Source organism: Rissa tridactyla, chromosome 2 (genome assembly GCF_028500815.1).
Source record: "Rissa tridactyla isolate bRisTri1 chromosome 2, bRisTri1.patW.cur.20221130, whole genome shotgun sequence".
NCBI classification, from domain to species: Eukaryota; Metazoa; Chordata; class Aves; order Charadriiformes; family Laridae; genus Rissa; species Rissa tridactyla.
In genome coordinates, this window is record NC_071467.1 from 22,211,761 (window position 1) to 22,237,979 (window position 26,219).

Consider the following 26,219-nt stretch of genomic DNA (forward strand, 5'->3'; position numbering starts at 1 on the left):
TACTCATTCAGATGTAGATGAAATCAGCCAAGGCATTATAAAACTACCAGGTGTTAGGATGCACACAGGCAAATAAATCCTCCATCATGGAGGGGTGACTGCATGACACTAATTTTCTCAGGCTGTATTTATAGTACCAACATCTACAGAGGCAGGACACCAACTTACACACATCCTCATGACTTCTTAGCCCATTCCCTGCCGCTGTTTGGACCCAAGCCAGCAGCGCTTTCCCAAAAAACGCAGTTCAGGAGACAGCACGGGCATGGGAGGATTCCAGTAGATCTTAGGGATGAGGCAATCCTGTTCTGAGGAAAGCTTAAGACAGGTTAGCCATATGGACAGCAGCCAGATCTTGCTCTCAGAACCAGAGACAGACCCTGGTCTGTTTATTTATCTGTACAGATGTAACCTTAAGTGATCATAAGATTGAGAGCTTTAGAGGTCTCTCCAGAAGGAGACCTTCAGATGCCTTTACATATATACTGCATATCTTCAAACGCCAGATAAGTATAGGATGGCACCAAGGTAAAACCAAATGACAGAAATTTTCTTCCTCAGTCTAGGAAAACTGAGAATATGCAACATGGACAAAACTGGAAAATGTTTAGATTCATCTCCCCATTGAGAAGAGACAAGCATGGTGGCAGAAGCCAAGATCCAGCTTGGACCATCTGAGAAAATTCATTTCAAAATTGCAAAGAATCCTTTTCCCAGTGGGGTTCTGTTCAACAATTCCTATAATCTGCCAACACGCTGCATGAAAGCACTTGCTTAAATGGAATAGCAAAAGGCATGCAAGTTAATGACTTCTACTGCGCAATGAGCACTTACAGACCTCTCCATAAGGAAGCTGCCGAACTAACTGATCTGTTCGTTTTCATGCAGCCTGACCTCTGACGGGTACCTGCTGCTGGCACCCTGCTTCTGTCAGTACATTAATGGAGCCTCTTAGCTTGCATGCTAGCTGAGAAGTGCTGCTTTTACAGGTAACTCCTACGGCAGTATGGTCTTCAGCCACCGGGTAGCTGATGGAACGGCACAGTGAACAGTTCTCTCCAGACTTTTATGTATTTCAACTATTTAACTGCAAGTGATTTTTCTACGCTTCCTGGCATTTTTGTCCTTTTACTGATTAAGACATGACTTTGGCTATTGATAAGATGGTGACGTTAAACCACAAAGTGTAGTAACAGCAGCAGTGAGACAGCTGAAGGGTTTCTCTAGTTCTCATCTTTTAGTGGTCCCAGCAAAGAAAGAGAACTGAAGCAGAAAACAGGGTTTATTTTGTGTGAAAAGTGGATTCACATGTCTTCTTTCCCTTTGTGAGGGTCGGTATCCCTCAAATGTACCACTAACTTCAGTGGAACTACTCACATGCTTAATAGCAAACACATGTACTCAGCTAATTTCCAACATTCATGAATAATATTCAACCTCAAAAATAAAATCAGAATGTCTTTATGACAGGCAAATAATAAAAAGTCTGCCTAAACCTTTTTCTTCCTCCCAGTTACACATATTCATATAAAGCAATTTTATTGCATGCTCTGGATGGGGAGCTCAATTTTCCGTCAAGTAATGCAACTCAGAGTACACAGAGATCACGAACGGGAACAACTTTTCAGTTGCCTACAAACTGCACCAAGGAACCAACCGAAATGCCTGCTCTGCAGATACGCCCAAGAACAGCAGGGAGCTCGTTACTGCTTGTGAAAGAAAGAGGACATATCTCACTGGGAAAGAGTGATGTAACAAGGAAATACAGCTGGTAGCAGGGAGAAGAGGTTCTTTGCCCTATTCAAGAAAAAGCGCATTTCGGTGAAACACAGGCAATGCTTCTAACTAGGCCTTCCAATTCAATAGTAGTCCTATTTGAGTTTTGAAGACCCTTTTAGGATGCATGAATTTTCACAAGATAATGATTCTAATCTGCGAGTTTAAGATTTAAAAAATACTACCCAATCTTGCACACTCTCGAAATGACTGAAAATATTAAAAGACGTATTAAAAAGTGATGTCAAAATTATAAAATGTTGACATTATTCAAGTCATAATGCTTATTGAAAAAAAATTACTTGTTAATAATAAAATTCATAAATCAATGAGTAAATTAATTCAGTTATTAAATTAAAACAGATCTGTAAAGAATTTTTCTGATGTTCATGTATCATAGCATATTTTTATGCTGTATTAAAACACAAGTAGAATATTGATTTGTTAGAACATGTGAGTTACAGAATTTAGAACATCTACGATACAGAGTTTCTATAAAAATAAGTTTTATTTTGTAAGGTGTTACTGTGATATTTTTTCCACCTGATATATTCTTTAAATATGGCACTGCCTTAACACTGCAGGTCTCACAGAAAATATTGCATTAATTTTACGTTTTCAAAAATACTTAAGATATCCACCTTATAAAAAAACCTCAGTCATGTTGGTAAGTATTAATTAATTCAGTTAATCACAGGGAAGTAATTTTCCTTCACAGTACAAATTCGTTCTTGACAGGTCTTACTGCAGCAAAAAGTAACAAGAAGAGTACATATTACTGTGAATAGTTTCAATTAAGTCTCGATGTGATTTCATAGACCGAGCTAAAAATAATTTTTGCTGGCACCAAATTCTACCTAGACAATGGCAAAACCTAAATATTAGAGTACTATAGTTACAAAACTGGATAAAATCTGAATGTAACTTTTGGAGCAGACTTTTAAGAGATAGCATATATAGTTTAACATTTCATATTGTAATAAAAGGTCATGACAGTAAAAAATTAAATGTCATTTACACAAGCACTTGCAAGCATAGGAAAAACTCCTAAAAATAGGAATAAAAAGACAACCCTCCTCCCAATATTAAGGAGACTATGCTTTGATTACTTTACAATAAAAAGTAGGACTGCTAAGAAAATATCTCCCAAAGGGTCTGTTATTCTTATGCAGATACACAAAGAACCACACACAAATTATTTAGCTGATGAGGAAAAAAATAAATTTTTGCCTCTGTTAAGGAATCATTCACCTTTTCCTAAAAATGCTCCATTAGGAATGGTTTGAGAACAACTTGCATGTTTTCTTCATTCTGTGACATGTTCTCAATGACAATTTTTTGCTTCTTAATATACTCCCTGAGCAGGAAGAGAGAGCTTAACTGGACTCACATATGCCTAACAGTAGCAGAGAAGATCCTATCACTTTGTTCGAGCAGTAATCAAAATGCAATACTAAAACCTGTCCTATCATTTAAGAAAAATCTTCGAGCAATTCCTCAGTTGTAAACTACTAAAATATAAAAACCTGTGGCAAAAATACACAATTCACCAGTGCGCTCCTTGAACTAGATTCTCGAGTTTCCACTGAATTTAGATGCACTTGTGATGTCTTCAAAACCTTCACTATCAATTCCCAAAGCATTTGGTAACTGCCAAGTACAAGGATGCATTTTATTTAATTAAAAAAAAATAAAATATTAACCTGGAGTTATCCAATAGCATAGTTAAGATGCACAATATAAACCCAAAAGGGCAGAAAAAATAATTTCACAAATTATTTTTTGTTGTGCTGCTAAAGCATGGAATAGGGGCTGACTAGTTTTAGGCTTATATTCTGACTCTCCATTGGCTTCTGCTGGTCTCAGTAACTTTTCTGTTGTTCTCTTATCCTCCCCCGTGTTTGTCTCACTTCTCTATACAGACTGCAAAGGTAAGATATGAATAAAAAGTGGTTTAAAAATGGATACAAGTGCCAAAAATGCACAGGAATTTAGCATCTCATTCCAAAGAAATAAACCTAAAAAATCCTGCTTATAGCCCCAGTGGTGCCTAAGTTCCTCAAAATGAGGTTTGTTATCCTGATTTTCCCTCTAATTTTGATTCTGTGCATGTTGAGAAGGTACTGACTTGCCAAGATGGAGATGGCGGAGACCTATCCTACACATCAGCATTCTGAAAATGCAGGCCCCGCACACTCTGCCTCAGGGACAAATCAGGTAACCTTTACAAAGTGCAGCTGCAGGACTCTGCTCGAGAAATGTAGTTTTGGTCACTTCTTTCTTTTATTACATCTGTAGAGAAGCAGAAACCAAATCTCAGTTTTACATTGCAACCAAGAGGATGTATCCATGATGGAGGGAGATCTGGGTTCAGAGCCCCTCCCCTGCTGGAGAAGACTAAAACATTTCCTACTTTATTGAAGAGCACCTGGCACACACCATCTGCCACATACCTGACATGCACTATTTTGCAAACTGAAGTTTTTGCTAGCACCGAATAAAAGAAAAAGTGGAAGACCCAGTAGGCCAAATAAAGCATTGACAAGAGAGCTGTGACTGTAGGCTAAAGGTTAGAGTAATTTGTTTGTGAGTAGAGGGTTCAGCTCCCCGATACAATGGTTGCTTGGGTATTTCCTGTGATAATCACTGGCACACCTAGCTAATTTTAAATTAATATAATTTAATATGTTAACATCATTTCTCCTGTAAGTTTTGTGTTAGTGGCACATGCAAGTTTTGAGTGACAGCATCATCACACTTCTTCCATGGAAGACAAAGCCAATCTAAATGGTCTGGAGACGCGTAGGAGGCATATCCCAGTTCATTATGAGGGACAACAGCACCAACAGTCCGGAAGCATGAAGAGCCCACACAACCATATTCTCAATAGCTGCATGATTTCCCATGAACTGTTTATCTTGTGCAGTGTTTAAAAGCAGAAGTACTAACATTTACGTCCCCATTTTATCCTATGGAGAGAAGAGATTAGTCTTATTTATAATATAAGCACACGACAGCTAGCTGAAATGGGCAATATGAAAGTGCAGTAAAACTGAACTTTTTAAATTACATGGGCAGTGTTAAAGACATACATTCAATACTGAGATATGACTTACTAAAGTAACTTTAACATTTCATTCCATTTAAGTAAAAGGAAGGAAATTCTGTATTATAATGAAATGTTAAATTAAAAAAAAAAAGATGCAGTCCTAATAAATCTGTAAATACAAATGTCATATTTATTTATTTTTGGTACTAAAACCACACTTCTGATAACTATCCAAGAGCAAAGTACAACAGCCCTCTTCCTGCTGGCCTTTGGAGATCTGAAGTAAATCTCCCTTCATGGCACATTGTTATTTAATGAAGGCTGTTCACAGAGCAATTTGTAGATGAGTATTATCCTTCTGGAAGAATACAAACAGTAGTCATTGAAGTGGCTATGTAAAAAATTGACAATGCTAGAAAAAATATTTCAACTGCAAACAAATAAAACTACATTTTCTTCCCTAAAGTATAAACTACATGGATATGCAGAACTGTAACTGCAGGTTAAGTATCTATCTTAGACATTTCAGGCAAACTGGAAACTGAATAATTGTCAGAGTAAAAGTACAAAATTTCCCTATAAAGTTCTTCTTTTCACTCTCAAGTTTCAGTAGGATGCAGTCAGAGCCCTTCTTCACAGAATACCGAACAATAAATTCACATATATTATATCACATGTTAAATAAGGGATTATAAAATCCCAAAAGGAGTTTTCAAACTGAAACTTTCTTAAGGAAAGCCTAAATTATTCTGTTGAATCGCTCTCACGTAACCTAAAAAAGAAATGCTCTCCAGATTTAATTAATTCTGGAAGGACCGTAATGGGGTTTCCTTATGTAACAACACAAAGAACAAATCTTGTTTACTGTGAAAACAGAAATAAAACAGCTTTAAAGTTTTTTGATGAGATGTATATTTTTTTTCAAGCAGGGATCTTAGGAGAATTCTTCTGCTCTGAATAAGAAAAGACAGCTTAGCAGTATACTTACCAAGAAAGATCACCCTACATTTCTCTCTCTATTTTTACCTCATAATTATGGAAAGAAAAAAATCTTCTGGAAGGTCAAGCTAAACGTTCTGATCTCACTTATAGCTATCTATCTCCTTTTTTTCTCTTATTAATGAGATCAAGTGGTAACATAGGTATGCTACTTTTTAAGGAAAGGGTTGGCAACACAGAAAATATTTTTTTGAAATATAAGTAAAGGTTTTTAATCATATAACTGCCTAAAACCGGGGGATTTAATTTTACTTCTACCACAGTCAGCTGGAAATCTCACAGGTGTGTGTCTCACTGAGCTGATAACTACATATTACAGAGAGTGAGATCAATGAGTAGTTTGTGACTGGGGCAGTATTGCTCAGTTGGTATACACGATCGGCGCATTTTGTCAAAAAATTAAGCCTTTTATTCTTAGTTCCTAGTCTCATTACAGGACTTCCTTCTCATCTGCCTGGAATTTCTGCTTATATATGGCATACAGTGTCTCCACACTCTGCATGTGAGAAGAGTCTTCTAGAGGACTTCTGTAGCTAGCACTGCCTGGAGTTCAGTTCTGACACCTCAGGGATATATTTCTTTCATTCCATTCATCAAGGACAACAAGAAAAGCTTCTAAAAGTATGTCAGAGATAAGGGGAAGGCTAGGGAAAATGTGGGCCCTCTCCAGAAGGAAACAGGAGGCCTGGTCACCCAGGATATGGAGAAGATTGAGGTACTGAATGACTTTTTCACCTCAGTCTTCACTGGCAAAGGCTCTAACCACACCGCCCAAGTGGCAGAAGGCAAAGGCAGGGCCTATGAGAATGAAGAACCGCCCACTATAGGAGAAGATCAGGTTCGAGACCATCTGAAGAACCTGAAGGTACACAAGTCCATGGGACCTGATGAAATCAATCCACAGGTCCTGGGGGAACCGGTGGATGAAGTTGCCAAGCTGCTTTCCATTATATTTGAAAAGTTATATCAGTCTGGTGAAGTTCCCACTCACTGGAAAAGGGGTAACATAACTCCCATTTTTAAAAAAGGGAAAAAAGGAAGACCCAGGGAAGTACAGGCCAGTCAGTTTCACCTCTATGTTTGGTAAGATCATGGAGTAGATTCTCATAGAAACTCTGCTAAGGCACATGGAAAAGAAGGAGGTGATTGGTGACAGCCAACATGCCTTCACAAGGGGAAAGTCATGCCTGACAAATTTGGTGGACTTCTACAACAGGGTTACATAGTTCGTGGATAAGGGGAGACCAACAGGCATCACTTACCTGCACTTATGCAAAGCATTTGACACTGTACTGCATGACATCCTAGTCTCTAAATTGGAAAGACATGGATTTGATGGATGGAACACTTGGTGGATAAGGAATTGTCTGGATGGTCGCACTCAAAGAGTTGTGGTCAACAGCTCAATGTCCAAGTGGAAACCAGCGACAAGTGGTGTTCCTCTGGGGTCGGACTGCGACCAATGCTGTTTAACATCTTTGTTGGTGACAGGGACAGTGAGATTGAGTGCATCGTCAGCAGGTTTGCTGACGACACCAAGCTGTGTGGCGCAGTTGACATGCTGGAGGGAAGGGATACCATCCAGAGGGACCTGGACAGGCTTGAGCAGTGGACCTGTGCAAATCTCATGAAGTTCAACCAGGCCAAGTGCAATCAGAGAGCTGGAGCACCTCTCCTATGAAGACAGGCTGAGAGAGTTGGGGTTGTTCAGTCTGGAGAAGAGAAGGATCCAGGGAGACCTTATAGCAGCCTTCCAGTACCTAAAGGGGGCCTAAAGGAGGGATCATAGAATCATAGAATCTTCATGGTTGGAAAGGACCTTTGAGATCATCGAGTCCAACCATACACACACAAAAAAAACCCCTACAATCTCTGCCACTAGAGCATGCCCTGAAGTGCCAAACCTACATGTTTCTTAAACACCTCTAGGGATGGTGACTCAACCACCTCCCTGGGCAGGCTGTTCCAGTGCCTGACCACTCTTTCAGTAAAGTGATTCCTCCTAATATCCAATCTAAACCTCCCCTGCTGCAGCTTCAGACCATTTCCTCTGGTCCTGTCATTATTCACCTGGGAGAAGAGGCCAACACCCACCTCTCTCCAACCTCCTTTCAGGTAGTTGTAGAGGGCAATGAGGTCTCCCCTCAGCCTCCTCTTCTCCAAACTAAACATGCCCAGCTCCCTCAGCCTCTCCTCACATGACCTGGTCTCCAGACCCCTCACCAGCCTGGTAGCTCTCCTCTGGACATGCTCTAGCACTTCAATGTCCCTCTGGTACAGCGGGGCCCAGAACTGAACACAGCACTCGAGGTGAGGCCTCACCAGTGCCGAGTACAGAGGCACGATCACTTCCCTGCTCCTGCTGGCCACGCTATTCCTGATACAAGCCAGAATGCTGTTGGCCTTCTTGGCCACCTGGGCACACTGCTGGCTCACGTTAAGCTGGCCATCCACCAGCACCCCCAGGTCCTTTTCTGCTGGGCAGCTTTCCAGCCACTCTTCCCCAGGCCTGTAGAGTTGCTTGGGGTTGTTGTGACCAAAATGCAGGACCTGGCACTTGGCCTTACTAAACCTCATACAGTTGGCCTTGGCCCATCGATCCAGCCTGTCCAGTTCCCTCTGTAGAGTCTTCCTACCCTCAGTAGACCAACACTCCCACCTAGTTTGGTGTCGTCTGCAAACTTAGTGAGGATGCACTCAATCCCCTCATCCAGATCATTGATAAAGATATTAAACAAAACTGGACCCAAAACTGAGCCCTGAGGGACACCACTGGTGACTGGCCACCGAGAGGATTTCACCCCATTAATCACAACTCTCTGGGCACAGCCATCCAGCCAGTTTTTAACCCAGCGAAGAGTACACTTGTCTATGCCATGATTCGGCAGCTTCTCCAGGAGAATGCTGTGGGGGATGGTGTCAGAGGCCTTACCAAAGTCTAGACAGACAACGTCCACAGCCTTCCCCACATCCAGAAGGCGGGTCACATGGTCATAGAAAGAGATCAGGTTGGTTAAGCAGGACCTCTCTTTCCTAAACCCATGCTGGCTGGCCCTGATCCCTTGGCTGCCTCGCACTTGCCGTGAGAGCTCACTCAAGATGATCCTCTCCATGATCTTTCCTGGTACCAAGGTCAGGCTGACATGCCTGTAGTTCCCCGGATCCTCCTTCCGACCCTTCTTGTAGATGGGCGTCACATTAGCCACCCTCCAGTCATCTGGCACCTCCCCTATTGACCAAGACTGTTGATAAATGATGGAGAGAGGCGTGGTGAGCTCTCCCACCAGCTCCCTGAGTACTCTTGGGTGAATCCCGTCCGACCCCATACACTTGTGTGTCTAGGTGCAGAAGCAGATCATTGACTACTTCCTCCTGGATTATGGGTGGGTTGTTCTGCTCTCCATCCTTATCTTCCAGCTCAGGAGGCTGAGCACCCTGGGGATAGCTGGTCTGACTATTGAAGACGGAGGCAAAGAAGGCATTCAGTATCTCAGCCTTCTCCTCATCATTGGCTGCAACTTTCCCCCCCACATCCACTAAGGGATGGAGATTCTCCCTGACTCTCTTTTTGTTGATGTATTTATAAAAACTTTTTTTTGTTGTCCTTTATGTTAGTGGCCAAGTTGAGCTCCAGCGGGGCTTTTGCCTTCCTAATTTTCTCTCTGTATAACCTAACGAGATCTCTGTACTCCTCCTGAGTTGCCTGTCCCTTCTTCCAAAGGTGGTAAACCCTCCTTTTATTCCTAAGTCCCATCAAAAGCTCCTTGTTCATCCAGGCTGGCCATTTCCCCCGCCCTTTAATCTTGTGACACTTGGGGACAGCCTGCTCCTGGGCCTTTAAGATTTCCTTCTTGAAGAGCGTCCAGCCTTCCTGGACCCCTTTCCCTTCAGGACTATCTCCCAAGGGACTCTCTCAACCAGTGTTCTGAACAGGCAAAAGTCCACCCTCCAGAAGTCCAAGGTGGAGGTTTTGCTAAACCCCCTCCTTACATCACTACGAACTGAAAACTTGACCATTTCATGATCACTAAACCCAAGACGGCCTCCGACCACCACATCTCCCACTAGTCCTTCTCTGTTTGTGAACAGTAGGTCTAGCGAGGCACCTCCCCTGGTAGGCTCACCTACCAGTTGTGTCAGGAAGTTATCTTCCATGCACTTGAGGAACCTCCTAGCCTGCCCGCTCTTTGCTGTGTTATATTTCCAGCAGATATCCCGCAGCTTGAAGACTCCAACCAGAACAAGGGCTGGCGATTGCGAGGCTTCAGCCAGCCGCTTATAGAATACTTCATCTGTCTCCTCAATGGGGAAGGATGGGGAAGGACTCTTTATGAGGGAGTGTAGCAACAGGACAAGGGGTACCGGTTTTAAACTGAAAGAGGGAAGATTTGGATTGGATATCAGGAAAAAATTCTTTACCGTGAGGGTGGTGAGACACTGGAACAGGTTGCCCAGGGAAGTTGTGGATGCCCCATCCCTGGAAGTGTTCAAGGCCAGGCTGGATGGGGCTTTGAGCAGCCTGGTCTAGTGGGAGGTGTCCCTGCCCATGGCAGGGGGGTTGGAACTAGATGATCTTTAAGGTCCCTTACAACCCAAACCATTCTATGATTCTATGATCTCTCACAGAAGCTTTATGAAAATATGAGGGCTCAATTATATACCTACCTCCTCTACAGCAAATCTGTTGAGGACAGTTGCATAAATTTTGTACTGCCTTATCTTCTTTCCTAGTCTTTCCTAGCTTTTCTTTCCTACATTAAAACCGGTATCTTTTATACTATACTATATTATTATATTTTACTATTCACCTTAGTAAAATATAGTTAAAAGCCGGTGTAGTCAGCCTTCTTAGTTTGTAATTAGAGCCTATTTATTTAGTAGTGCACTCTCCAGAGTTTATTTAGTAAAAGCTGATTAATGCTCTTGGTAAAGTATTTATTATAATGGTACTTTGTCTTTGGTAAAGGATTCAGGTCACAATTCTCAACTAATCAGTAGGACAAATTGGCCTTAATCTCTTGTCAACTGCTAATCCTATATTTCTATCAATGTAATATGGGTTTATTTTGAAACTAAATCAGATTACACATCAAGAATACTGATACAAGTATAATACTACACATTAAAGCAATTTATTAACATTAGCAACCTGACTCTGGAATAGGAGAGGAAATAAAACCCCAAACAAATGGCTTGCTTCAAATCCTGAATTATATATCTGATTTTAAATAAAGTAAAATACGTGGCCAGATTAAAAGTAGTGAATGATAATTTCAGTTGCCATTTTGGCCACATAAATTAATTCTAGAGATAGAAAATAACAATGTATATTGTGAAAACAAATATACTTTTAGTTTAGTAAGTTGTTTGCTTACCATATTCTATCTCATTCCAGATAATGAAAGGCAATCAATGTTTCTCCTTTAGTTACCACTGTTAGAAGTGATTAATCATATTCTTTTTAACAGGAAATATATGTATTGTACGTGTGTTAGAAGACTGTCTTTTATATAAATCCAAACTTTAAACTGAGAAATGTGAAATTCCATACAAGACCAAGACCAATGTTCCCAAAAGATTCCCTTCAATTATTCCAGTAATTGAGGAAATTGCTCTATAGGATACGTGGTTGGTTCATGACAGACATAACTGAGACTGTTCTACTTATGAATATAGCACTTTACACTGTAGTTTCAACATCCTACAAACCATATAGAATCCAAAATTTGGCTTTTAACACACACAGAAAATAAAATCCCACTCAAGTTTTTTGCCCTAAGAAACCTACTTCTCTTACATTTTCTTCTAAGAAAAGATGTAGTGATAAAATATAAAAATTTCAAAATACTTCAACCTTGTTTCACTGGGGTTACCCTTTGGACCTCTCCAGAATTTGTTAAAATAGAAGCACTTCGTTTTGATGAACGGTATTTAATTCTCTCAAGGGCAATCATCATTTTATTTGCACTGAATCAACTGATTCTTGCTTCTCTTTCTACAGAGAAATATAACTTCAAGAATATAATCCCATAGTTTAACCCCACCAAAATTATAAAGGATATTAAGAGAGTACAGAACACCATGACACACTGTCCCAAAACTCTACTTTTACAGCCCTATAACTTCATGCCACATGTGGCATCTTGCCAAAGTTTGTTCCCCTGCTAACGCGGGGACAGCCTTTACCCTGGTCATTAAAAAAAAACCCAACCCACAACCCAAAGCTTTTTGGTTCTGAATTTTTAATACGTTTTAATACTATGGCTACATCTTGGTTGACATTGCATAGGTTTCCAATAGTTCTCCAATGCTTTCCTATAACACTCTACAGAAACAAACAAAGGCAGATTATTTCCATTCGAACACATGGTTACACCTCTCTGCAGGCATTACTGCACTGGTCACTCTTAAGTCATGCTGTTACATGCTTTTTGTCATCTATTTTAACAGATACCATCTATTGTCATCATATACCCAAAGACGTCAGGGGACTCAGTCTCTGAGAGTGCACTGGACTCTGTACAAAAGACTAAATGTACATACACACAGCAAATGTTTTAGTATCTATGATTCATGGTGTGGTCTAGATTCTAAAAAAAGTCTTGAAAACATAAATTAAACTGCTTCAGCTTTTGGATATAATCAGCCTGCAAACACAAGACACAATAGGTCTTGTGTAACTAACGAAAAGACAACATATTTTCCCAGCTAAAGGAGAAATGTCAGCTAAGTAAGGGAAGTCAAGGCACCCGGGTACCCACCTGCCTGAGGCAGTGCATGTTAAGTTGAAAAGGAGATCTAAGACAGTGTAATCAGAAGAGGCCAAAGACTTCACTCATTAATGAAACATAACTGAGAGCTACAGGTCTGCACCTGTACAGAAGCCTGATCATCAGTTCCCTCAGGGCTGCCCAGCAGGGAAAGGACTGCATTCCACATATGAATAGCTAAGCAAACACTGTTAAGATGCTGCTTGGGTTTTGCATTTTGTATTTTATTTTCCTCTGTAAGGAAAGCCAGCTTTTCCACTAGGAAGAATGCCTGTGGAATCAGGACCTGGGGGTTACAACATAAACTCTTTCTAACCTGCCAAATGTTAGCTTCTAGGAATGACTGATTGACCCAACTGTAGGGAGTATTCCTTTAGCTATTTTTTGTAGCACTGAAACGGTACAGGAACCAGAACTTAAATCAATTCTGATTTATCTTGCCACTTTAGAGAATCTGGTCTTTTACTAAAGTCTCATCTTAAGTAAAAGTTACCTTAATTAAAATTACTGTTGTGTCATCCAACCATTAGCTTGATCCCAAAGTTAAAGAAATCGCAGGAACTTCCAGGCTCTTTTCTTTTTTTTTAAATTGCTTTGAAATAAATCAAATCCGTTCAGAAAATACTGATCCTGTATATTCTCACATTTAAAATTTTCATTAAACCAAATAATAGGAAAAAAATACCACAGCAGTGATAAACATTGTTAAACAGAGTGTGAACTTTTAAAAAATAAATTACAATTTCCCTTTAAGCCCAAATGGAAACCAGAGAATGAGTCTCATCTATTTTTTATTCAAGTTTTCTGTATTTCCACAGTTTTAACATTGGCATTTTTTCTGCTGTTTCTTTTCCCATAACAATAGTGATGCACAGAGCACCACTTAAGATCTTTTAATGTAACGAATATGAGAACACACTTGGGTTCTCTTGCTATGATAATCTGAAAAGATCTGTTCATAGTGCCTATGTTAATGTGGTGAGATCTTTTCAACTTCTTGGATTATTATTTTACTTTCATAAATTACGCTTGATGGGCTTGGTCAGCAGAGTTAATGCATTAGCAATTTTCTAGACATTTAAGACTGTATGTGTCTGAGGACAAAAGAGCATTGCTTATTCAGGTTTTTGTCATATTTCAGATGTATGCAGTTCTTTCTCTGGAGGCCTTCCAACACAGAATATACACTAGCCACAGCTGAATGAAATCCAAATACTGGTTTTAGGTATTTGTTGTTGTTGTTGTTTTTGTTATTATTATTATTATTATTAACATGACTCCTTTTACTCCCAATTATAACAACAAATCAGCATACTCTTTACCGTAAAAACCCAAACAACTGTTCCTACCTGAATACTCTAAAAGAATTAGACCAGAATAAAAAATATCGTTGTGCGTCATTTGTGTCAGTTTCTTAATACTATGCCAAATAACAAGAAATAATATAAAATTAATTTGAAAAGACAGAAAAATGGACCTTTTAAGGCATTTATTGTACGTCTGATTCACAGTCCTGAAAGCAGTTATGATGACTTACTTTTGAAAAAACTTCTGGCATGGATTTAGTTATAAAATATGAATGAAGAAAACCACTGAAATACAATTATGCTTTACAAAACACTTGAAAAAAGTTTCAGAGATACTGGTAGGAATTTCTTCACTGACTTCCATATGAGCACACAGTTTATAAAAGCCTAGTTGCTATAAATAGGATCACAGCTTTTTATAGAAGTAGTATTGTTATTTCATGATATCAGTATGCTTTTTCAAGCCTGATATGTAAGGAGATACTTAGCTGACCAATTGAATGATATAATTTCTTCAGAGACTGCCTAACAACCTTTTATACTTCGACCAGTTTCTGTGCGGTCCCAGTGCCTTGCCACCTCAGCATCCCTTGCCTCTCAGTTCCAGAAAACTGTACTTACAGGATGTTTACCGCACGTTAGTGTTTTGATCCCAGCCCTTGTATCGATGCTTGTACCAATACACAATTCCTTGTGCGGGACACTTACCATTTGAAAACAGGAACACGATGAGGTAAACCAGGGGAATCTATTAATTCATTAAATACATTAACTGCAAGTTTTAAACCTCTGGCATTCACGTATAACACCGGTGTGCAATATTTTCTTTAAGATGTGCCGACAGATGCTTAAGACGTGCAAAACACTTCTTTGTGATGTGACCTCACCCTCACCCACCCAACAGGCCATCACCTTGTGCCACCGGAGACACGACACCGTACGCATACTCATCCAGGGGCTGACGTCTGGCCACAGGCTTGCTCACCGTCTGACCAGTGACCCAACTGGGTGCTTGCGTGGCCCAACTGTTTAAATGATGCACGTGCCTGCCCTGTTTGGTGAAGCCACGTGTGCCCACCAGACAAGGCCCTGCAGAAGCGCGGTCAAATAGGGCAGCAGGAGCTGGTGGGGTAACAGCTCTACCAAAAAGCCCGATACACAGGGGCCCTTTTCAGAAGGTGGCAGCGGCAGGTGCACTGGCTGCTCTCCTCGGGGCCAGGCACGGGCCAGCCCTGAGCACAGGCCTCTGCCAGGGAGCAGCCGAGGGACAAGGGCTGCCGGCCAGAGCCGTGCAGGCTCCCCTGGTTTCTGCTGCTCCTCTAACAGCCCTGGAATGCAGTTCCTTATTCAAGAGTTTTTCAGACACCCCATTCACCATGAATGTGGTGTACCATGAGTACTTTTGAAAGAGTAACATTTCACATTTGTCCCTGACTTGAGCATCTAATCAGTTGTTGGGCAAGTGGTGGGATATAACAGAGAAAAACTTCAGATTAAAAGTCCAAATAACTAAGTGTGGTATTTAAATCAAATCTAGGTGAGCCACACAATACAGATTCTCTCCAGCGCTGAGACACGCTTGAACAGCATACAAAGAGCTGACATCCTTCATTAATATCTCTTACGGTAAGAGAGACCAGATTAGGTCAGAACTAGTAATGGAGTGCATTGTATCTGACTTGATATTTAAATACATCAATACAGGTACACACCAAAGTACTATTGCATGAGTAAAATTTAGATTTCTAGGTGAGCAAGTGGCTAAGATTTTTTCTTGCCCAACCAGAAACTTCCCAGACTGTATAAAGATGACTTCATCTTTTGCCTCGCATTCATTTGAACTCAGAGAAAATAGAAATGCATATGAAACCACCATCTCCATATCCTGCAAGTGAGTTGGTAAAACATGAGACTCCTGCAAAGTCTTGTCTACTGGTGGAGTCATCAGTGTCTGCATGATTTCAGAGCTTTCATGATATACGTTCTTTCCCCTCTTCATTCCCTCCTGTCTCATATGTCATTCAGTAAGACGCACACTCAAACTGCCTGCTCTCTTTCTGTACTCCTCCTTCTGCACCCCTCTCCTGTTACCCCTCTAGCTTACCCTTCCTTTCCCCCCCTTTTTACTTCTACTCTTTCCAGGTACTTTAAATCCCCCTCCTACAAAAGATTACTTATAAATATTTACCACAATTTCTGACATTGCAAATCATCATTTTCCACCATTTACTTGTACATTAAAACTCTTATCACTTTGATATAAACTGCAAACTTTCCAGAGAACTGAAAAATCTCCTACCAGTGTTTGAGTGGTGGTTAGCAAAACGGAGACCTTCAGATGGGACCAAACACTATGGAATGCTATAAACTTATGTTAAATGACATGACAACATTACAACAGTTTTGCTTAAATGCTGAACATACATCTTATGTATATACCTTGAAATATATAAATATATATGTGCATGAGTATATAAATTGCTTAAACACTTTTATATATATGTCATTTAAATACAAGTTATCTTTTTCCATGTAAAATACACTTGTCCTATACAGCTTCCTTAATTGACAATGAGAGCTTTTCAGAGTGCATTATATGGATTTTTCCCTGAAATAGGAGAAATAGAAAAAAATGCATACAATTTTCAGTGTTTTAGGCATCAAAGCAGAAAAACTCTCAATTTTTCTGAGGCAGAATATTTCAGTATCAAATTTCAACTGAGATGAACAAAAATGAGGAAAATTTATACTGACGGTGAATATGCTTGTAGGCTGAAAAGGAATTACTTAAAAAGCAATGAAACAGTTATACTAAAGTAATAAAATATATCAGTTTTTTCCAGGAAAATTATTTTGTTTCAAAATATGTTTGCATGTTCAAATGTGAAAAAAAACCCCACACTGAAATATGAAAACACTTTTTGTGACAAAACTAAAGGAATTTTGCAACATTACAGCGACCCTTCACAAACTCGCAGTAAGGATTCCCCCCAAACAGAAGTACGTGGCTCATGTTGGCTCCTGAGAAGCAAGGAATTGGTGCATTAAGCAGGTTCCAGCAAGCAGAAAATAAAAGCCTTAGTCCAACCTGAAAAGGATCTTTGCTAAAAAAAAAAAAAGTTTAGTAAATGTCCAGAGAAAAAAGATGGTCATTTTCTTCATTCTGTAGAATATTGTTGATCAGGCAACTTCAACAGGTTATACAAATGATTAAACCGTAATACATACACACTATGCACATTAAAATGATAATTTGAGAGGGGGGAAAAAAAAAATCCAGTTCCTACCAGTTTGGCTGAGTTGTGACGTGCTACGGCTTTTTCGCGACAGACCCACGATGGCGACCATCTTTGCACCGATGCTGGAGCGTCTCTTTTTGCCACCACCGCCAACAGTGCCCACTGCAGTGTCCGACTGGCTGCCATCGTTCTTCTCCAGTGTGTACATATCCCCGCCGATGCTGGTGCTCTTAGTCATGTTCTTTCCTGAGGCGCCCATCTGTCTGCTTTGCATTTTGGATGTAAAGACACTGTCAGCCAGTGGATGGATAAACAGTGCAGACAAAGAAGAGTAAAAGGGGGAAGACAGAAAAGGACAGGTTTCAGATGGAAGGTTTTGGGAGACTGGAGGGTAAAAGCAGCTAATTCACATAGGTAGGGTTTGGTTTTTGAGAGGTAAAAGGGAGCAACTATAATTCTAGGTTCCCGTTTGGTCTGCTGGAAACATACTTGACTCATCAAAATTTTGTTTCAAATAACACATGCTTATTTACTGATTGTCTTAAAACACATCACCAGCAACAGCACATCAGTATATCATATATGCATTTTTTTGCTTGGGAAATCTAAGTTCTGCAAACAGTGCTCTGCCTCCCTTCTTCTCACATATATACCCACAAATGATCTATATTCCTCTGGGAAACAGATAATTGATTCAATAGCATGGAAAAGGATATCAGTCTGAAGTCTAGCTTTGGTTTCTAAACATTCAGACATTTCAAGGATGTTTTCAGTAATGTGGTTTAGCTCAGTCAACCTATGATTTTGATGGAATTACACAGTAATGAATAGCTGTAGGTTTTTTGCTCCTTCTCTTCAGCAACAAATAAATATACTATATATGTATTTCATACAACACTTTGTTACTATATGACATAGGTCATCGTAACTGATACATGGAATTTATTCTAATATACCTAATATACCTACGTTGCTACATCTAAATTATCTGTTGCAGCATTTCGCAACATGTCCCAGTGGGACCTGACCTATCAGTGGTCCAGGCTAAGGGACCTTTCCATAGGTAAGCTTAGGAGGTATGGGTTAGATGAGTGGACAGGGAGGTGGATTGAGAACTGTCTGAATGCCAAAGCCTAGAGGGTTGTGAACAATTGGAGGGCTGTAACTAGTGGTGTTCCCCAGGGGTCAGTACTGGGGTCCCGTCTTGTTCAACATATTCATCAGTGACCTGTTTGAGGGAACAGAGTGTACCCTCAGCAAATTTGCTGATGACACAAAACTGGGAGGAGTGGCTGACACACCAGAAGGCTTTGCTGCCATTCAGCGAGACCTGGACAGGCTGAGAGTTGGACAGAGAAAAACCTAATGAAGTTCAACAAGGGCAAGTGTAGGGTCCTGTACCTAAGGAGGAATAACCCCATGCATCAGTACCGGTTAGGGGTTGACCTGCTGGAAAGCAGCTCTGCAGAGAGGGACCTGGGAGTTCTGGTGGACAGCAAGTTGACCATGAGCCAGCAACATGCCCTTGCGGCCAAGAAGGCCAATGGTATCCTGTGGAGCATAAAAAAGAGTGTGTCCAGCAGGTCTACTTTGCCCTGGTGAGGCCACACCTGGAACACTGTTCAGTTCTGGGCTCCCCAATTCAAGATAGACAAGGAACTACTGGAGAGAGTCCAGCAGAGGACTATGAGGATGATCAAGGGACTGGAGCATATCTCTTATGAGGACAGGCTGAGAGACCTGGGTCGGTTTAGCTTGGAGAAGGCTGAGAGGGGATCTCATCAATGCTTATAAATATCTAATGGGCAGGTGTCAAGAGGATGGGGCCAGACTCTTCAGTGGTGCCCAACGACTGGACAAGGGTCAAAGGACGCAAATTGGAACACAGGAAGTTCAATCTCAACATGAGGGAAAACTTCTTTACTTTGAGGGTGACAGAGCACTGGAACAGGCTGCCCGGAGAGGCTGTGGACTCCTCTGGAGATATTAAAAATCCACCTGGATGTGTTCCTGTCCAGCCTGCTCTAGATGAACCTGCTCTGGCAGGGGGCTTGGACTAGATGATCTTTGAAGGTCCATTCCTACCCCTACCATTCTGTGATTCTGGAATTCCTTTGTACAGAAATTACGATCTACAGTAATGACAGCAGTACCTATCCAAATTTTGCCCTGACATCTAAGTGGTAAGTGTCTGGGCAAACATCCAGACCTGGACACTCTGGAGCACACAGGCCTGAGAACACATAAAAAATGTTTCTACTTCAGTGAAGTTCTTGCACAGAACTTAAACCTTGATTATTCTGTTCAGTACAGTGGATCTCACTGAAAAGTCCCTGCTAGGTAGTCTTAGACAATCCACGAAACAATGGAATATTTCTGGAAACCAGGGGAAATTATTCATTTTTGTGTTAAATCTCTAGTATGTAAAGGCTAACAAAGAATATTTCTAATTTTTACACAGACTTTCAAAAACATACAAAGGCTATTCCTAGAGCTTTACTGCTCAGTAAATGGCTGTAGACTAAATTTTAGTGGGTATGACCATACTCCTTTCTCCTTACCTGTAGTGGCCTGAATCTATTTCAAAAAAGGAAGGTTTTATTGATTCTTTATGAAGTTTTTATAACACATGCTCTGTCACACAAAAATTATCTCTGGATTTAATGCAATGCCCTCAAAAGCAAATGGATCACTGGCTCTTTTCCCACTGACTCAAGGGGAAATGGGATGAGGCATCAGATTTGGAACAACTGCAACTATCTAAGATATTTGAGAGGTACCCATAAAGTGCTTTGCTCTTTACTTGACAGCTGCATGTTCATGAAGGCACTAAACGCTTGGAGTTAAGCCACAACACAGAGGAAAACATAAGAACTAGTTTATAGAAGAAGTGGACCTCTGCCATCAAATCAAAAAAATATTGGGTGTGCTTCTGAAGGAAGTTATAAGGGAAAATATGAATGAGAGTTCGGATCACGAGATGGAGAGGCACAAACCAAACCTGAGAGAGAGACTTAGTGGCCTTGCCTGGACAAACAATAGCAAAAGACTGCAACGCAGTGGTAACCGGAAAGTTCTTTTCTTAATCCTTTACCGGAAAGTTCTTTTCTTATTCTTTTTTAACTCTCTTTGCTGTTATACGTTAGCGCATACTGACTCACATTGGTACATTTAACACTAAGGAAGGAGTGGGGTAGGAAGTGAGTAAAGAGGAAGGCAGGGAAGGAAAAAAAGTGGATCTCTATTTCTGCAGCTTTTTAGCACTATAGTAACTTACTTGTAAGATGATAACATCACATGCTTTATTTTCTTTCAAACTAACACCTTTACGGATGCTAGTTTAGAAACCTTAGAAATGAGATGACACAGAAACTTGTTCTCAGTTTCAACACTACCTTGCATATAAGAAATACTAGAGAGATCTAGAAAGAAGGGTGTTGAGAAGAGCTAGTACCTTCAACTTTCTCTTATGCAAAATTCTAAGAATCAGAAAATTAGGGCCCCTTATCCCGTAATGCTATTTTTAACCCAAGTTCTCTAAGGAAGTATGATTAACGTGACTGTGTTTTCTGTCAGGTCTCTCTCCTTTCCATATTTTTTAAAATCAGTTCAAATTTGACACAGGAAAACTAGAGCTATTTAGTTTCTAAAACTGTTTTGAAAACAGATCCCTGGAGAGAGATCTTATGAATGCCCCCTTGGGGAAAGACTGTACTATAAGTCATAACTGAATCTCTGTTATTTCATGTGGGAGCTCATTTGCATAGGACAGAGTGATGGGGAAGCGACATTTTTACTACCTGCAGAACAACCCGTTCCAATGATCCATTTTTCAAGTATAACATCTAGAAAATCAGTGGGTGCCTCTCATGTTTACTAATAGGAAATAATAATTATGGCATTGCTTTATAAGTGATACTAACATTTAGGAAAGGTCTTATGTCATAGCAGTGAAAACAGAAATATTTTCTTTTCTCATAAAACTTACACTGAGGAGAAAGTTCCCATTTCCTGAGCCTAATGTGCCTTTGAGGTGCTTCATGTGTCATTTCCCAAGATGTATAATTCTATTTAAGTGCAATGGATTACAATAATTACCCTTATAAAAGAAATCGATGTGCTTAAAAAGGCTGGTGTGCAAACAAAGTTGCTATAATTTCACTATGCAGTTAACTACAAAAGTACTACGCCTTACAAAAATCTGTGCCTTGGCTGCTGTATAAAGGCTTCTGTATCAAAATGAATCTTTGCTGTTTACACCTGCCAACGATGAGGTGGACTTCATTCAGTCATGTTCTTTTGACCGACTGAGAAAAGTAGGAAAGAGAATTCAAGCATGGAAAAAAGGATTTAGATTTAGATTTCTGTGGATATACCAAATACCAGTACAAATGGCTAATACTGAAAGTTCATTCACAAAACTCCATTTTTTTTCCAGTAGACTTCTAAAAACATTTGCTTTAAATAAAGGTTTCCCCCCCATCTTTTCCAAAGCAGCAGAGAAGACATCTTTGTTATACTCGCAACTAACAAACATTTCCTGAAGAAAGCCATCACACAGCAGCAGCTTTTTATCCTCAATTCCTCTTTCAACAAGAGAGCTTTGAGAAATGAGTACTAGGAGAGTTCTGAGTGGCTTATAGTGCCTTATAGTAAATCTGCAGTGGACACAAGCACCTCCTTTACCAGCACTCTGAACCCTTTCTCGCCATCCAAACCCTCACTCACTAATTATTCTCAGTAGATGCTTGGTATCCTTGCCAGCAATGCTATCCTTCTACCTAGACTTTCGACAGTGCTAGAAATGGATTATTCCCAGAAAAATAAGGAGTTGTATGTCAGGTTTGATTCCTTTCTGAAGTAACAGAAACATAAGATGGACTTCAGAGTAAAAAAGAACAAATCCTGCAACCTCTTATTTTCACAGGAAACAAAATACTTGAAGTTTTCTTCACATGTACATATACACAAACATAATCACACATGCATCCAGTTAAATATGTACAACAATATTTTAAAAATGACCTTAAATAAAAGTAATTTATGAGATTATATGAGTCAACAAGTAGGTAATTCACTAAAACCATGGTTCTCAAGGTGCCTTATAAGATATTAATCTTAAAAATATCCTCTGCAAAGACAATATGCAGCCTGGTAGTGGTGGTGATAATTAAATAAAATAATTAACTATGCTAGTCCCAATCACATGTGAATGGCAACGGCATAATAATCACCCTTATTGGAATCAAAACAAGAACAAAATCATCACGCAACTCCAGCTGCATGGCAGCCTACAGCCAACAGCAACAGCAGGGTGAAGATGACAGCCGGGCCACTGACTATGGCTTATGGGGACAAACTAGTCAACAAGAGCAGGGTGACAGACAAAGCTCACACAGGAACGTTGCTTCCTGTGTTACCCCCAAATGCAGGAAACCACCTGAGCACTCCGAGAACCAGAGACGGGTCTCTGTGGAAGCAGGCTAGAAACTCTAGTCAGATGCTTCAATTTTCCAGTGAACACAGAAAAAGGAAAGATTTCTCTACGCAGTCTTCAATCACGTTCTTTTCTACTTTTTCTCAATTGTGAGAAGTAAATTTGTACGCCCTTCCTAAAATACAGTATTCCTCTGTAATCTCTTTACAAACAAACAGAGGGAATGCTCAAATGCAAATTAAATGACTAGTAACTGCTGAGTGTAAAACAGACGCTGAAATCTGATCATCAATTAAAATGGTTTAGTTAAAGCAAGCTCAAAATAGGTATTAAGCCTATTTATATTTTCCCAAGTAATAATTATTCCAGACAGTCAGGATCAAGTTGGGCATGTCAGTTTCCTATGTATTTTACAGCACATTTTCTTAACTGTAACCGTTTGTGGCTACTTACACTATGGATAAATTTTAGAAGAATAAATTCTCAAAGCTAAAGCAGAAAGTTCTTCAAAACAAAAAAGAGAAAAATAAGACATTAGAAATTAGAGTAAAATATTTAGAAATATTTGTAATTTAAAGCCAATTCTGGAGTACAACAACCCTAAGCACTACATATTATTCTTAACAATATACCATGCTAATGAACTGAGGGGAGTCAGACTGACAGATACCTATGATGGGAAATTTAATAGGGTCCTTATTGTCATTGAAGACCCCTGTGCCACACCAATAGTAGTTAATAAAATGGTTCAGGCCTGTTCTCTGACCTTGACAGCCTGCATACACACAGCTAGCTTACATCCTTCCCAAAAGAGGATTTTCTCAAAGCTAAAGCAGAATTTGAGATTCGATAAAGCCAAGTGCCAGTTCTTGCATTGGGTTACAAGAACCCCATGCAGTGCTACAGGCTTGGGGAAGAGCAGCTGGAGAGCTGCCTGGTGGAAAAGGACCTGGGGGTGTTGGTCGACGGACAGCTAAATATGAGCCAGCAGTGTGCCCAGGTGGCCAAGAAGGCCAATAGCACCCGGCTCGTATCAGGAACAGTGTGGCCAGCAGGACTAGGGAAGTGATCATCCCCCTGTACTTCACACTGGTGAGGCCTCAACTGAGCACTGTGTTCAGTTTTGGGCCCCTCACTACAAGAAAGATATTGAGGTGCTGAAGTGTGTCCAGAAAAGGGCAATGAAGCTGGTGAAGGACCTAGAGCACAAGTCTTATGAGGAGCAGCTGAGGGAGCTGGGGCTGTTTAGCCTGGAGAAAGGGAGGCTGATGGGAGACCTTATCGCTCTCTACAACTACCTGAAAGGAGGCTGTAGTGAGGTGGGGGTCGGTCTCTTCTCCCAAGTAACAAGTTATAGGATGAGAGGAAAATTTCTCCATTGAAAGGGTTGTCAAGCATTGGAACAGGTGGCCTGGGACAGTGGCTGAGTCACCATCCCTGGAGGTATTCAAAAGGCATGTAGATGTGGCACTTAGGGACATGGTTTAGTGGTGGACGTGGCAGTGTTAGGTTTACAGTTGGACTCAGTGACCTAAATGATTCTATGATTCTATGATCCTCAGGCATGCTGTCTCGAGGAAACAGACCCTGACCCATGCTGTCTCCTTAGTTGTGCCTGGACTGAACTGGGGGCACGTTATCAGTGCGTCCTGCACAAAGCTATGACAAGGAGGACACAAACTGCTTAAACAACATGGATGATCACGGCATGGTGCTTAAGACTATGTCTTGGCACTGTCTAGTTTACTGGCGTAGACATAGCCTTAAATTCTCTAAGCTTTTTCGGTATTTTTTTAAAGAAAAACAGTAAGCAAGTACAAAACTGCTCTTCATACATAGCCTTCTGGAAAATGCAATGTTTCTGGATTTGTTAAAGGCATTCATCTTCAAGATCTCTTTGCAGAGGCCCATTTGTTTTCAAAACAGGGAGTGCAATTATTCTCTGAAATCAAATTTGCTGTCAAGGTTTTCCAGACTCCTACTATAGCAGATAATCATAAACTACCTTGTTTTCTCCCCAGTTTTTGAATATCTGTGCTGAATTACAGAAATACTAGAAAACACTGGCAGATAAACCCTCCCAAAATACAATCAATGCCTAGGACTGGCTACTTGGAAAGTGATCCCTTCTGGAGTTGATGCATAGCCAGAAGTGAATACCATAAAGTGCCTGAGGAAATCCTCACAGAAGGGAGCCAGTGAAGTAAGTCTTGTAAGACCTTTGCTTCTGTCTTGGTATCTCCTGCTTTAGACAGTCCATTTCCTTGATATCTGACCAAGAAGGAAATCAAATGTGTGTGAGATTTGGCTTAAGGAGAGGGAAGATTTCACAGCGTGAAAGGATCCTGCTGTAAAGGCAGAGAAACTGTTTTGAAACCGCTTTATATAGAACAGTAGAGCTGGTAACTCTTGCACCAGGTAAGATGGACTGCGGCGTGGGCAAATGCTCCAGATCCTAGATAAATGGTTTTCGGATAGAATCTTGGTTTAATCAACATTTTTGGATGTTAAGAAGTAAAAAACAAGTCAGAAACTTCATCCAGCCTCTCCTAATTTCTGACTGACTTATTCGTGCTTTAGAGGTGTTTAATAATCTTACAAGAAAATACTAATTTTAGAGCTAATTGCTAATATTCTTGGCTGCTGTTACATTTTCCATGAAGCAGCTGCAGACACACTGAATCCTCATCATTTCATATGTATCAAATGTAAAGTCTCGTCCTGTCTCCATAGTTAAAAACCTGCAGTCTTTGGCTGCAGCTTTTGAACCGGTTGCAGAGTTGGACAGTATCTCACTAGTTTGTCAGATTCTTGCCTACAGAAACAGGAACTTTTTATAGAAACTGGCTGATTAGTACATTAAGTGCCAAATTTCCTCAGGCCAGAAAAACAAAACAAGAGAAAACACAAACTAAAAAACCCACTGACACCTGGGAGTCCTTATGTTTATCATGCCGGTTGAGGTTTACAACATGTGGGAAATCAACCAGAATGGGGATGAAGGAACTAAAGGCAATGACTCCCCCGAAAGCTGTTACTGATATAAAGAGCAATTAAGAAGTCCCATGCGTTAAAGAACTTCATTAAGTTTTTTTGTAGGCATCCTGTGTTGCTGCACAGGGCAGTCCTGCCCATTCTTTCTGTACATTAAGCAATACAACTGCAAACAACAAGAAAGGCTAAACTAGGAAAACACATTGACTCAGTCTTTCTCCACAGACAAGAAAAACAACTGACAAGCATGCTCAAACCCAATTCTGAGGACACCACGATCATTCAAAAAACACAGATCATATCCTTTCAGACATCCTCTGCCACCATCTCATTTTTCTCTCCTTGACTTATCAAAACAATAATCAGACTCTTGTTAATATCACCTCTCCCTGCATCTCATTTGTTAAATAATATCATGATTCAGCTGCCAGCTCAAAATAAGTCCCAGCACCAGGAACTCTCGCTCTGTAGAGTGATCCGCTGAACTAAACGGCTATTTCTCATAACCCACAGCTGTTACCCGGCATTTTCTCCGTCTCTTCCTCTCCCTGCTCTTCCTTCTGTAATCTAACAAACCAACAAGACAGATATTTTGTGTTGGCAAATGTAGAAAAACTTCCTCTTCCCTCTTCACTAACCTGGTAAGTT

At 40.4% G+C, this 26,219-nt stretch overlaps 1 protein-coding gene across 3 annotated transcripts in view; it reads right to left on the reverse strand.

Moving 5' to 3' along the window:
* The window catches only part of RIMS2 (regulating synaptic membrane exocytosis 2), a 490,283-nt gene that overhangs the window by 44,447 nt on the left and 419,617 nt on the right, over positions 1–26,219 (reverse strand). For all 3 annotated transcript variants that reach the window (XM_054192248.1, XM_054192250.1, XM_054192247.1), the window contains one exon: positions 17,189–17,430. In XM_054192248.1, coding sequence (XP_054048223.1) covers positions 17,189–17,430 — 242 coding nt within the window. The remainder of the gene's footprint in view (positions 1–17,188; positions 17,431–26,219) is intronic.